The following is a 13745-nucleotide window of genomic DNA, read 5'->3' on the forward strand; positions in this document are numbered from 1 at the left end:
CCCACTATCATGTCTTAGGTAAACTATTCTAAGAGCCTCTTTCAAGTCTCCTTACTTTTTTTCTTGACTTTCTCCAATCCATTCATCGACCAAAACAATCTTTCTAAAAATCAAAGAATGCATTGTATAATTTCCCACTTAAAACACTTCTCATTATACTTTGAATAAAATCTAAACCCTTTAATAGGGTATGCAAATCCCTGTATGACTGAGCACAGCACAATACATGTGGCTTCACTTCATGCCCTCTCCTCCTTCCTTTTGCTCCTTAAGCTCTTAACCATACAGGTTTTCTTTCAGACCCTTGATTATCCCAGGTATTTTCCTAATTCTCTGTGCATTCTGTTTGTTTTTAGAATATTCTTTCCCTCTATCCTTTTTGCAGTTAGCTCCTTCTCATGATTTCTTTTTTTTTTTTTTTTTTTTGTCTTTTTGTCTTTTGTTGTTGTTGTTGTTGCTATTTCTTGGGCCGCTCCCGCGGCATATGGAGGTTCCCAGGCTAGGGGTTGAATCAGAGCTGTAGCCACTGGCCTATGCCAGAGCCACAGCAACGCAGGATCCGAGCCGCGTCTGCAACCTACACCACAGCTCACGGCAACGCGGGATCGTTAACCCACTGAGCAAGGGCAGGGACCGAACCCGCAACCTCATGGTTCCTAGTCGGATTCGTTAACCACTGCGCCACGACGGGAACTCCTCATGATTTCATTTCTCATAGCACTGTGATATTTTCCTTTATAACACTTAACACAGTTTATAATTGTATGTTTATTTAGATGCCTATTTTGTGTGTATGTTTTAATTTAAGCCTTGCTCTAGAGCCTTATGAAACACATAGCTATATCCCTACAGACCCAAATAACAAGGAGAGTAAAAGCTAGGATTCGGTCCCAGATCTGTTGCTTTCAAAATCTAGATACTTTTCACTGGGAATATTATAATGTGTGTTTAGTCTGGAAATTTTGATTTATACTGTATTCTTTTACCACAGCTAGAGTGTCACTGCCTAATAAACACAAGATAAGTACCAATAGAGTACAGAAGTCAGATGTTGCCTCAGGAATTCAAAAGAAAGTAAATCATATTTCCTGCCATGAGAAAAGAGTAGGATTGGGGCTTAACTGGAAACCTAAGAAATGGATAGACTTTAAGTGGACAGAGAGAAGAAATGACATTCTAGAAATAATAACAGAAGACCAGAGATAAGAGAGTTAAAATGTGAAAGCATGTTTTGGGTACTTTGAAAACTTACCTGTCCTTCTTGCTATATTGCTGCTTACCTTACATTTGTTTATTAGTCAGTGACACGATGACTTTATGTTTTATTTTAATACTAATTATGTAGTTTTAACAAATGTATTTTTGTTGTACAGCACTTAAAAAAAAATTCCACATCATCAGTGTGTAACTGCTATGAGGGCCAAGGATATAAATTGAAGATAAGACTCAGATTTTCTTTCTCAGTGAGCTGGCTATTCTGTGAAGTACAAAAGGACACCTGACAGTCTGATAATCAGTCATCTCCTTGCAGTTAGTATCTTCACTTTACTTATGACAAATCTTTTGGGATTCTCTGCTTCATTGGTATTCTGACATACATATATACAGGCAGACAGACAGAGCAAAGAGGTAAGCTTTTTGGTAGAGTAAGTTTTTATCTTTTAGGACTTATAGCTTGCCTATTAGTCTTCCATGAAAACTGTTATGGGTTTTTCAGCTTGAAAAACTTTGAACTTTCATGCCTTAGACTCTAAGTATAAAAAAAAAAAATCTCTCCAAAACATTTCAAATGATGTTCTCTCCTAGCTCCTCTCAGTTTTGCTAACTCCAAAGACAAGCATCAGTTCATTTTTTAGAGCTTTACCACTAATCATTTTGGGGAATCATAATCAGAAGTCAAACATGGGCATGAGAATTACTGTTCTAGTTTTTTACTCTATACCCAGAAGGTATAGAATTTTGACAAGTGGTTTCTGATCTATAGTTAAAGAATTTCCTTTGGGTTGAGTGATAGACTATAAAAGAAAAAAATGTGTGCCAGGCATCCAACCATGTACATTTATTAACTCTTTTAATTCCCATAAAACCCTATAAACTGGGCAGTTACCATCATTTTACATTACAGTTGAGTAAACTCAGGCACAAAAAGCTTAAGTAGAGAGTTCCTGTTATGTCTCAGCAGATTAAGGACCTGATGTTGTCTCTCTAAGGATATGGGTTCAATTCCTGGCCTTGCTCAGTGGCTTAAGGATCTGATGTTTCCACAAGCTGCAACATAGGTCACAGATGAAGCTCATATCTGGTGTTGGTATAGGTCTCAGCTGCAGCTCTGATTTGACCTCTAGCCTGGGAACTCCCATATGCTACAGGCACTGCCCCAAAAAGGAAAAAAAAAAAAAAAAAATGGTTAAGTAACTTGCTGGTTACACAGCTTTTCCAGTGGTCAAGATTTCTTCTTGTTCTACGTAGATAAGGAAAAACTTTTCCTGTACCCTTTTAGTTTCAGTAGCTGGGTAAATTAATTCACATTTAACTGACAGAGACAGATAGATAGAAGAAAAGAATTTATTTTGTATGTATGCAGGGAACCAGCAAAAGAAGTAGCCGGCTCATTAAATGGTTAAAGGCATACTAACAGTATGGAAAAGGGAGTGGGGAGAAAAGCCTTTTATGGGGAAAACTAAAAAAGGTTTCTTAAGGAAAGAAAAGTATGTTTTTAGAAAAAAGTTTGTGATAGTGTTTGTCTCTACCATATTGAGTCGTCTTTCCATCTTCAGGGCTATAAAACTTCCCAAGAGAAAAGATTTAAACAACCTCATTTCCCAGAAGTTGCTGCTTTTAGTCAGATTAGGAAAGCTCTAAGGAGGCTTTTTTCTGCATTTGTTGAATCTCAAGTGTGTTCAGCTTAAAATTATCTCTATGACAACTCCGAGGTTCCAACTGATGCCCATACCTTGAACATCTCTCAACCACAGATTAAAGCTGCATCCCTTCACAAAAAGCCCTAAATGCAAATATTTTCTCATTGTTCCTCATGTATACTATATCAACTTCCAGGCCTTAAATGTCTATTTTGGGGGTTAGAATTTTTTTTTTTTTTTTTTTTTTGTCTTTTTGTCTTTTTGTCTTTTGTAGGGCTGCATTCACAGCATATGGAGGTTCCCAGGCTAGGGGTCCAATCAGAGCTGTGGCCACCAGCCTATGCCAGAGCCACAGCAACACGGGATCCAAGCCGCATCTTCGACCTCCACCACAGCTCATGGCAACGCCGGATCCTTAACCCACAGAGCAAGCCCAGGGATCGAACCTGCAACCTCATAGTTCCTAGTCAGATTAATTAATCACTGAGCCATGACGGGAACTCCAAGGGCCAGAAAATATTAATTACATTGCAGTGATATTGGAGTTCCCGTCATGGCTCAGTGGTTAACGAATCTGACTAGCACCTATGAGGACACAGGTTCAATCCCTGGCCTCGATTAGTGGGTTAAGGATCCGATGTTGCCATGATCTGTGGTGTAGGTTACAGACGCGGCTTGGATCCTGCATCGCTGTGGCTGTGGTGTGGGCTAGCAGCTACAGCTCTGATTCACCCCTTAGCCTGGGAACCTCTATATGCCTGGGATGCTGTCCTAAAAAAGCAAAAAGAGAGGAAGAGGAAGGAAGAAAATGCAGTGAGTCAATTTGAGAACAATACCTGAAACTATAAGGATTTTTTGTTTGTTTGTTTGTTTTGTTTGTTTGTTTTTTGGCACCATCTCCTTGAGTGCAAAACAAGTGAGTGCAAGAGGTCTACTAAAATAAGGTATGAAGGAGCTAGAACCCTATGACACAATTAACTAGCCTAGCTCTTTTTTAGTTCAGAGTCCCAAACTGAAGAAAAACCACTGGGAATAAAATCCAAATTGAGCAGAAGAAGGATTATAGAGTCAAAGGTTATAGAAGATCCAAATGAGTAGGAGAATGTATAGCACCAGGAAATTTCACAGCATATGACATCATATTTTTAAACATTTGACAGAAATAACAGAAGGGAATTCTAGAACTGTGAAAATAGAAAAGCTATCCTGACCCAGTACTATTATCTAAAAAAGTCCTGGAAAACTAATTTCACATAAAAATGAACAGCAGAAAAAGATCGAAGTTGAATCCAATGGAAACCTATTTGAAAAATGAAAATAAGGATGGGAATAACATCTCCACAGACAATGAAAGTATGCCAAAAAACATGCCCACAAAACAAATGAAAGAAATAACCTAATATTTCAAAATCAGTTAAAGGTGGGAGTTCCCTGGTGGCTTAGCTGGTTAAGGACCTGACTTGTCACCACTGTGGCATGGGTTTGTTCCCTGGCCCTGGAACTTCCACATGTCACAGTGTGACCCCAAAAAAGTTAATAGAGAATGATGGAACAAATGAAAGAACAACATAAATGAGTTAATAGGCCTCAGAAAATTATTAGAAATAAAAAAATTATATATCAAAAATTAAGTTTAACTAGAAGGTGCACAGTAGTTCCTTAAAGCATGTAGGTTAAAAAAAGAGGAAAATTTTTAAAATAAAAAAAAGAGCTCTTTCACTCTCCTAGCCACAACAGTCAGACAAAAAGAAGAAATAAAAGGTATCAAAATTGGAAGAGAAGAGGTAAAATAGTCATTATATGCAGATGACCTGATACTATATGTTGAAAACCCTAAAAGCTCCACACAAAAATAGAACTGATGAACGAATTCAACAGGGTAGCAGGATACAAGATTAACATAACAGAAATCAGTTGCATTTCTTTACACTAACTGAAAAGTCAGAAAAGGAATGTTAAAAAAAAAAAAAATACTTTTAAAATTGCCTTTAAAAAGTAAAATACAGGAACAACCTAAACGTCCATCATCAGATGAATGGATTAAGAAGATGTGGTACATATATACAATGAAATACTATTCAGCTGTGGTAAGGAAATAATGCCATTTGCAGCAAATGGATGCGACTAGAGGTTATCATACGAAGTGAAGTAAGTCAGAAAGAGAAAGACAAATACCATATATCACTTATATGTGAAATCTGAAATATGGCACAAATGAACCTATCTGCAAAACAGACTCTAGACAGAGAACAGACTAGTGGTTGTCAAGGAGGAGTGGGATAAAGTGGGAGTTTGAAATTAGTAGATGCAAACTATTACATTTAGAATGGATAAGCAGTGAAGTCCTACTGTATAGCACAGGGAACTATATCTAACCTCTTGGGATAGAACATGATGGAAGATGGTATGAGAAAAAAAATGTATATGACTGGGTCACCTTGCTGTACAGCAGGAAATGGCACAATATTGTAAATCAACTATAATTTAAAAATTAAAAGTAAACAAATTTAAATAAAATACTTAGGAAGGCTGAAAACTATAAAACATTAATAAAGAAAATTGAAGATTATTGAAAGAAATAGGAAGATATCCCATGCTCTTGGATTGGAAGAATTAATATGTTAAAATGGCCTTACTACTTAAAGCAGTCTTCAGATTTAATGTGATCCCTGTCAAAATACCTATGACATTTTTCACAGAGCTAGAAAGAATAATCCTAAAATTTATATGGAACTGTAAAAGGCCCAGAATTGCCAAAGCAATCCTGAGGGAAGTGAACAAAGCAGGAGACATAACTCTCCTAGACTTCAGACAATACTACAAAGCTACAGTAATCAAAACAAAATGGTATTGGCACAAAAACAGACATATGGATCAGTGGAACAGAATAGAGAGCCCCAAAGTAAACCCACGCACCTACAATCTTCAACATAGGAGGCGAGATATACAATGGGATGAAGACAGTCTCTTCCACAAGCAGTATTGGAAAAGTTAGACAGCCACATGAAAATCAATGAATTTGGAACATTTCTTCACAGCATACACAAAAATAAACTCAAAATGGCTTAAAGACTTCTATATAAGATACCATAAAAGTCCTAGAAGAGAACAAAGGCAAATCATTTTTTTTTTTTAAGGGCCGTACCCACAGCATATGGAAGTTGCTAGGCTAGAATCGATTGGAGCTGTAGCCAAAGGCCGACACCACAACCATAGCCACTTGGGATCTGAGCCTCACCTGTGACCTACACCACAGCTCACTGCAATGCCAGATGCTTAACCCTCTGAGCAAGGCCAGGAATCAAATCTACACCCTCTCGGATACTAGTCAGATTCGTTTCCACTGTACCACAATGGGAACTCTGGCAAATCATTTTGTGGTGTAAATTGTACCAGTGCATTCTTAGGTCAGTCTCCCAAGGCAATAGAAATAAAATAAAAAATAAGCAAATAGGACCTAAACAAACTTACAAGCTTTTGCACAGCAAAGGAAACCATAAACAAGATGAATAGGCAACCTATAGAATGGGAGAAAATATCTGCAAACATGTGACCAAAAAGGGATTAATCTCCAAAATATACTAACAGCTTGTACAAATCAACAACAACAACAACAACAACAAAAAACCCACCCAGTTCAAAAAATGGGCAAAGGACCTAAATAGATATTTCTCCAAAGAAAACATGCAGATGGTCAATAGGCACCTGAAAAGATGCTGCTCAACATCACTAATTATTAGAGAAATGCAAGTCAAAACTACAATGAGATATCACCTCACACCTGTCAGAATGGCCATCATTAAAAGTCTACCAATAATAAATGCTGGAGAGAGAATAGAGAAAAGGAAATCCTCCTACACTGTTGGTGGAAATGTAAGTTGGTGCAGCCATTATGGAAAATAGTATGGAGGTTCCTCAAAAAACTAAAAATAGAGTAGCTATATAATCCAGCAAGCCTACTCCTGGGCACATACTAGACCAAACTGTATTTTGAAAAAGATACATGCACCTTTAAGTTCATAGCAGCACTATTGACAGTAGTCAAGTCATGGAAACAACCTAAATGTCCATCCACAGATGAATGGATGAAGAAGATGTGTTACCGTTTTGGTTTTTTTTGTTTGATTGTTTGTTTGTTTTTTTGGTGGGGGGGGCGGTCTTTTTGCCTTTTAGGGCCACACCCATGGTGTATGGAGGTTCCCAGACCAGGAGTCCAGTCAGAGCTGTAGCCACCAGCCTACACCACAGCTCACAGCAACACCGGATCCTTAACCCACTGAGTGAGGCCAGGGATCAAACCCGTGTCTTCAGGGATGCAAGTCAGGTTCACTAACTGCTGAGCCACGATGGGAACTCCTGATGCGTTACGCATGTGCAATGGAATACTATTCAGCCATGAAAAAGAGGAAATAATGCCATTTGCAGCAACTCGAATGCAATTAGAGATTATCATACTAAGTGAAGTAAGAAAGAGAAAGACAATACCATATATATATCACTTATATATGGAATCTGAAATATGCACAAACTTATCTATAAAATAGAAACAGACTCAGAGACATAGAGAACAGACTTGCGGTTCCCTGGAGGGTGGGTTTAGGGGGAGGGATAGAGTGGGAGATTGGAGTTAGCAGTAAGCAAATGCAAGCTAGTATATATAGAATGGGTAAACAACAAGGTCCTACTATATAGTGCAGGGAACTAGATTCAGTATCCTGTGATAAACCATGATGGAAAAGAGTATGAAAAAAAATGCATATGTATGTATAACTGAATTGCTTTATTGTACAGCAGAAATTAACATTGTAAATCAATTTAAATCTATACTTCAATTTAAATCTTTTGATTAAAAAAAATATAGAGCTCTTTCCCTTCCACATCCTGATCGATTTTGTTTTAAAGCCATTAGGTAGAGCATAGCAAGGTAGTAATCTGCATTGCAGGGCTGGGGAGGTCAGGGACAGCTATGGTGACCTGTTAGAACTTAACTGAGATGAGGGTTTCCATATAGGCAGCTCTCCTGGTGTGAGGAGTTGGAGTCTGAACAAAGTGAAAAGTTTCACATGGAACCGGTCAGAGCCCAGTCTGGAAAGTAGGTGGTAGTAGAAACAGGAAAGTGGATGGTATTTCCATACAAAGAGATTGATCAAATGAATACATGTTAAGGGTAGTGTTATCTGTGATTTTCACTGCTGTAGAAGAGTTCTCAATATGAAAAGGGAGAAAACTAAATATAAACCCTGAAAGATTAGAATTGGCAAAATTGGTGCGAACATGGTTTTTGTTTGTATAAACATAGGAGTTCCTGTCATGGCTCAGTGGTTAACAAATCCAACTAGGAACCATGAGGTTGCGGGTTAGATCCCTGGCCTTGCTCAGTGGGTTAGGGATCCGGTGTTGCCGTAAGCTGTGGTGTAGGTTGCAGACGCGGCTTGGATCCCCACGTTGCTGTGGCTGTGGCATAGGCTGGTGGCTACAGCTCCGATTGGACCCCTAGCCTGGGAACCTCCATATGCCGCGGGAGAGGCCCAAGAAATGGCAAAAAGACCAAAAAAAAAAAAAAATGGTTATAAATGTGTATCTGTTTTACATATATATAATTCCTTAGCTCTATCCATTGAGAAAGTCTGGACTTAGTGCCACTCCAGTAGCAATGAGTAGACTTAACACTCCAATCTTGGCTTCTAAATACTATTCCCTGTCTAAATTACCAAGGCAGAACTTCATCAGCAGTGGTTTATAAGAAACAATGGAGGAGTTCCATCATGGCTCAGCAGTTAATGAACCCAGTTAGTATCCATGAGGTCGAGGGTTCGATCCCTGGCCTCGCTCAGTGGATTAAGGATCTGACGTTGCCGTGAACTGTGGTGTAGGGCGCAGATGTGGCTCAGATCCCAAGTTGCTGTGGCTGTGTCGTAGGCCAGCAGCTGCAGCTCCAATTCGAGCCCGAGCCTGGGAACTTCCATTTGCCATGGGTGTGGCCCTAAAAAGCAAAATGTAAATAAAATAAAATTAGGAAGGCCTATCCATGTGTGTATGTGAACAAATAAAATAGACTGCATAGTGAGACTGTGTTCCAGTTATTGATGCTTCATAACTACCCCCTAAGCCTCGTGGATTTAAAACAACCACCATTTTATGGATTCAGTAGGTTAGGAATTCAGCCAGAATTTTGGCTGGATGATCCTTGTGGTATAGATTGACATCACTTAATAGGATCAGCTGATGAGCCGCTTTGGAAGGTCCATGATGAGTTTACTCCCCTTGTCTTCTGACTTTGTTGGTACAAGCTAGAAGTTTGGGCGCAGAGCACTACCACATGATCTCGGAAGAGTGGTGCTTTGAAGGTAGTTGGACTTTTTACATGGTGTCTGGCTTCCCCCGGATCAGGCATCCCAGGCCAAAGTTCCATGGATTTTTCTGATCTAGTCTGGAAATCACATATGATCATTTCTCTCGCATTCACTTACTTACAGTTAAGTCATAAGACCAGCCCAAATTTAAGGAGAAGGGGATCAGACTCCACCTCTTGATAGAGAAATGACAAGATCACATAATATAAGAAGTGTAGAATACCAGACATCTTTGGAAGAAAAATCTGCCACAAGCTATTCATATAAAGGCTTCAATGTGTATATGTGTGTGTGTGTATACACTGAAGCCTTTTATATGTTATATAACATATAAACATAAAATGTCAAATAGTATGAATAGAACTGGAGATCATATAAGGTCAAAATTAACTTACCTTAATTGTTAAAACATTTTCTAGATTTGCCAGTAAAGCAAAATCTAACCCAATACAGTATCTTGTAACAAAGAGAAGTTATAAATAAAAGAATCAGATAGCTATAAAAAAAAATGAGGGACATCTATGTATGCTGCTATGGAACATTCTTAGTATTACTCCTGTAAGACTATTACTGTACTCAATATTAAATATTAAAAGCAAGGTGGAGAAGTGTGTATGTTACTATTTATTTAAGGAGGAGGAGTAATGTATGTTCATGTGTCCATATACACATAATTATAAAATATATGTATAAGGTATATGTGTTAAAGTAATATAGAATAAGTATAAACATTTCTTGTATATGTTACTTATTAAAAATGGAAAGATAAACTTTATTTATAATGACAAGGACAAAGTAAGAGAGAGAGAGGGACAGAAGTTAGACTTTTTTAATATCCCTGTTTTATAGATTTGACTGTGAACTATTTTACCTACCTACGAAAACAATGAACATTTTAAAAAGCAACCATTAAAAATCAAAGTTGAAAATAAAAAAAGAGTAAGTGAACTTAGGTATACATCCAGCTGGCAGCACTAACGCCTAGGAAGGAACCAATCCAAGTGACTTTAAAACAGTATTCAACTGTATATCCCTAGTATCTAAGGATAAAAAGAACTAGGGAGGATAGCTAACTGTTTTCAGTAATCATGTCATGGTTGTAGTATTGGTATCATTATTTTAAGACTATTGTGAATAAATGTTGAATAAAACAAGTAAGTCATTATGGGGTATGCTCTTAATTCAGTTATCCCCAATGTCTTTTGAGTACCAAAATGCTTTATATTCAAGGAAGAGATTAAGTAAAAGCCTAACAGTCCTAATTTTAAATTAGAAGAACCAGCATACACCCGTGATTCACTTCATATTTTTATCTTTATCTTCATCCATCAGTCTGTCTGTACCTTAGCTATGTCTACGCAGACTTAAGATTTGTCATGTATTGATAATTGTTGAATTGTAATGGAAACATTTATACTGATGTGTTTATACTTTAAATCTTCTATTTTTAAAGGACAATAAAAGAATATTTTATTACAAATTAATGTAAGCATTTAAATGTTTCTTGAGTTTTTTGATAGGTTGTTGCTTCAGTTACTCTTGGTACCAAACTTGATTACTGTGGTGAAAGGAAGAGTAACAATAATCATGCTCTTTGTCCAACTATTACAAACTCCAGACAAGTCATTTGCTCTTGCTGTCAGACTGATTTTATAAAAAAATTTGATGGAATCTGACTTGTCTGTAAGACTTTTGGTTTTTGGTTGTTTGTTGGTTTGCTTGCTTACTTGCTTTTTAGGGCTGCACCCATGGCATATGGAAGTTCCCAGGCTAGGAGTCAAATCAGAGCCACAGCTCCAGGCCTATGCCACAACCACAGCAGCTTGGGATCCGAACCAAGTCTGCAGCCTACACCACAGCCCATGGTAATGCTGGATCTTTAACCCACTGAGCAAGGCCAGGGGTCAAACATACATCCTCATGGATCCTAGTCAGATTCGTTAACTGCTGAGCCACGAAGGGAACTCCCAGACTATTGTTTATCTTATTTTATTTTATTTTATTTTTTAGTCTTTTTGCCTTTTCTAGGGCTGCCTCCACGGCATATGGAGGTTCCCAGGCTAGGGGTCAAATCAGAGCTGTAGCCACCGGCTTATGCCAGGGCCACAGCAACGTGGGATCCGAGCAGCGTCTACGACCTACACCACAGTTCACGGCAACGCCGGATCCTTAACACACTGAGCAAGGCCAGGGATCTAACCCGCAACCTCGTGGTTCCTAATCGAATTTGTTAACCACTGCGCCACGACGGGAACTCCTATTGTTTATTTTAAATAGAGAAAAATGGTGTAAGTGTGTATAACCATGTAATTGCAATATTCTTCAAAAAGTGCTTAAATTTTTTATTAATAGATTTAGTAGTTTTTAATGTATGATAAAAGAGTGCCTCTTCAGCATCATAATTTTGTAAATAAAATTATCTTAAAATATTTATTCCTTCAGATTGCTTTTTATATCTTATTTAGATATTTTGAAAATTTAGAGATTATAAAATGAGTTGAAATAAATTTAATTTCATTTGTTAGTTTTTTTAAGGCATATTTTCCCCATTATATTGACCCTGTACAAGTTCTATAATTTGAGATTAAAAGGTTAGCTGAGTTCTTTATGGAGAAAAAGTCAGTAAACAGTGTCTAGTATAAATTATTATAGTCTTCTTTCTTTAAGTATTAAAAAATAGAATAAAGCCTGATTTTTACTCTTAAAATTTTACAGATAAATTCAAAAATAAAGATTGATACTTCTCTTTGATGGATGGAAGTTGTCTTTTATTAAATGTGATATGAACTTTAAAATACTATATAAGAAAATACTGTTTTTAGCCAACTCTATAGATTCTTGGTACATTTAGAAGATTGTTAATTTTTAAAATTTGCATATTGGGCAAAATCTTGTATAGATTACTTTTTTAAGATTCTGATCACATTGAATCAATTATAATACAGCTTACATATTTAATACTTTATCCTCAAGTAACATTTTTTAGACTATAAAATAAAAATTTCTTTATTTTTTCTTTCATCAGAATACAGTCGTTTCGAAGCCAAAATACATGACTTACGGGAGCAGATGATGAATAGTAGCATTAGTTCAGGATCAGGTTCTCTTCGAACTAGCCAAAAGCGATCCCTCTATGTCAGGTAATTTTTTATTTCTAATTATAGCAGTCTTTATGCATGCAGATTCCTTCAGATTTTTCACTATGACTAAGTTTTACTATAGAAAAATATATTAGAAACTAAGAAAATGTTTTTTATGATTAATTTCCTGATAGTATATCTTTAAGGAATTGAAATATTATGATTTTATTAATGAATGTTATGTAACCTCTTGAATAATAATAGTATGATAAAGACAAAATAAATATGGACCAGAAATTTTTTTTGGCCACACCCACAATTCGTGGAATTTCCCAGGCCAGGAATCAAACCTACACTGCAGTTGTGATGTGTACCACAGTTGCGGCAATGCCAGAGCCTTAGCCCACTGCACCACACACTGACTAGTCTAGTGTAGTGTGATATGTCAAATCATCCAACACTTCTATTTACCTGTAGCCTTTTATGATCAGTCTCCATTTGAGTAACATTTATTATTTTTTGTCTTTTTGCCATTTCTTGGGCCGCTCCCATGGCATATGGAAGTTCACAGGCTGGGGGTCAATTCTGAGCTGTAGTCACTAGACTATGCCAGAGCCACAGCCACAGCCACAGCCACAGCCACAGCAATGCAGGATCCAAGCCGCGTCTGCAAACCTACACCACAGCTCACGGCAACACCAGATCCTTAACCCACGGAGCTAGGCCAGGGATCAAACCCGAAACCTCATGGCTCCTAGTTGGATTCACCAACCACTGAGCCACGACGGGAACTCCTTGAGTAACATTTAATTACTACAGTAAATTTCTACTAGTTCTTCTGTTTTCACTACTGTAATTTATCTCTGCCTACTGGGTTGCTGTACACCTCTAATTGTGAGCATTTGTAAGGTCTTGTGAAGTAAATCTTAACTTCAGTATCCTTGTCTTCAGGATGCTGTTTATAGAGCTTCCTCTGCTCTGCTAAGTTTATTTATCATCATCCAAAAACATGTTAAACTCTCTTTTCTCTTGTTGTCATTTCTCTTTTGCATTTTTCTTTTTTGTTACTGTCATTTTAGTGAGTTTCAGGGTAGAAAGGAAATACAAGCATCACCTCAGAGATGCTTCAGGTTCGGTTCCAAAACACTACAATATGGTGAATATTGTAGTGAAGTAAATCATGAATTTGGAGAGTTCCCAGTGCGTGTAAAAGTTATATTTACACTATACTGTAGACTATTTAATGTACAGTAGCATTGTGTCTTAAAAAAAAAATACTTCAATTTAAAAATACTTTATTGCTTGATGATTGTCGTACAACTATAAATGAAATAAATTCATTAAATAATTAAAAAAATACTTTATTGCTGAATGAAATAATGCCATTTGCAGCAACATGGATGGACCTAGAGGTTATCATACCAAGTGAAGTAGGTCAAAAAGAGAAGCCG

At 37.2% G+C, this 13745-nt stretch overlaps 1 protein-coding gene across 50 annotated transcripts in view; it reads left to right on the forward strand.

Annotated features, from left to right (window-relative positions):
* Positions 1-13745, forward strand: part of DLG1 (discs large MAGUK scaffold protein 1) — a 264467-nt gene that overhangs the window by 190603 nt on the left and 60119 nt on the right. For all 50 annotated transcript variants that reach the window (XR_014824577.1, XR_014824579.1, XR_014824580.1 and 47 more), the window contains one exon: positions 12240-12354. Coding sequence is in view for 46 of the 50 variants with exons in the window: in XM_021070093.2 (XP_020925752.1) it covers positions 12240-12354 (115 nt within the window). In the remaining 4 variants the exon portion in view is untranslated. The remainder of the gene's footprint in view (positions 1-12239; positions 12355-13745) is intronic.

This window comes from Sus scrofa, chromosome 13 (assembly GCF_054392235.1).
Source record: "Sus scrofa isolate SSC_HxYL_T2T_F1_AM1 chromosome 13, Sscrofa_HxYL_maternal_Yorkshire_Landrace_v2.0, whole genome shotgun sequence".
NCBI lineage: Eukaryota > Metazoa > Chordata > Mammalia > Artiodactyla > Suidae > Sus > Sus scrofa.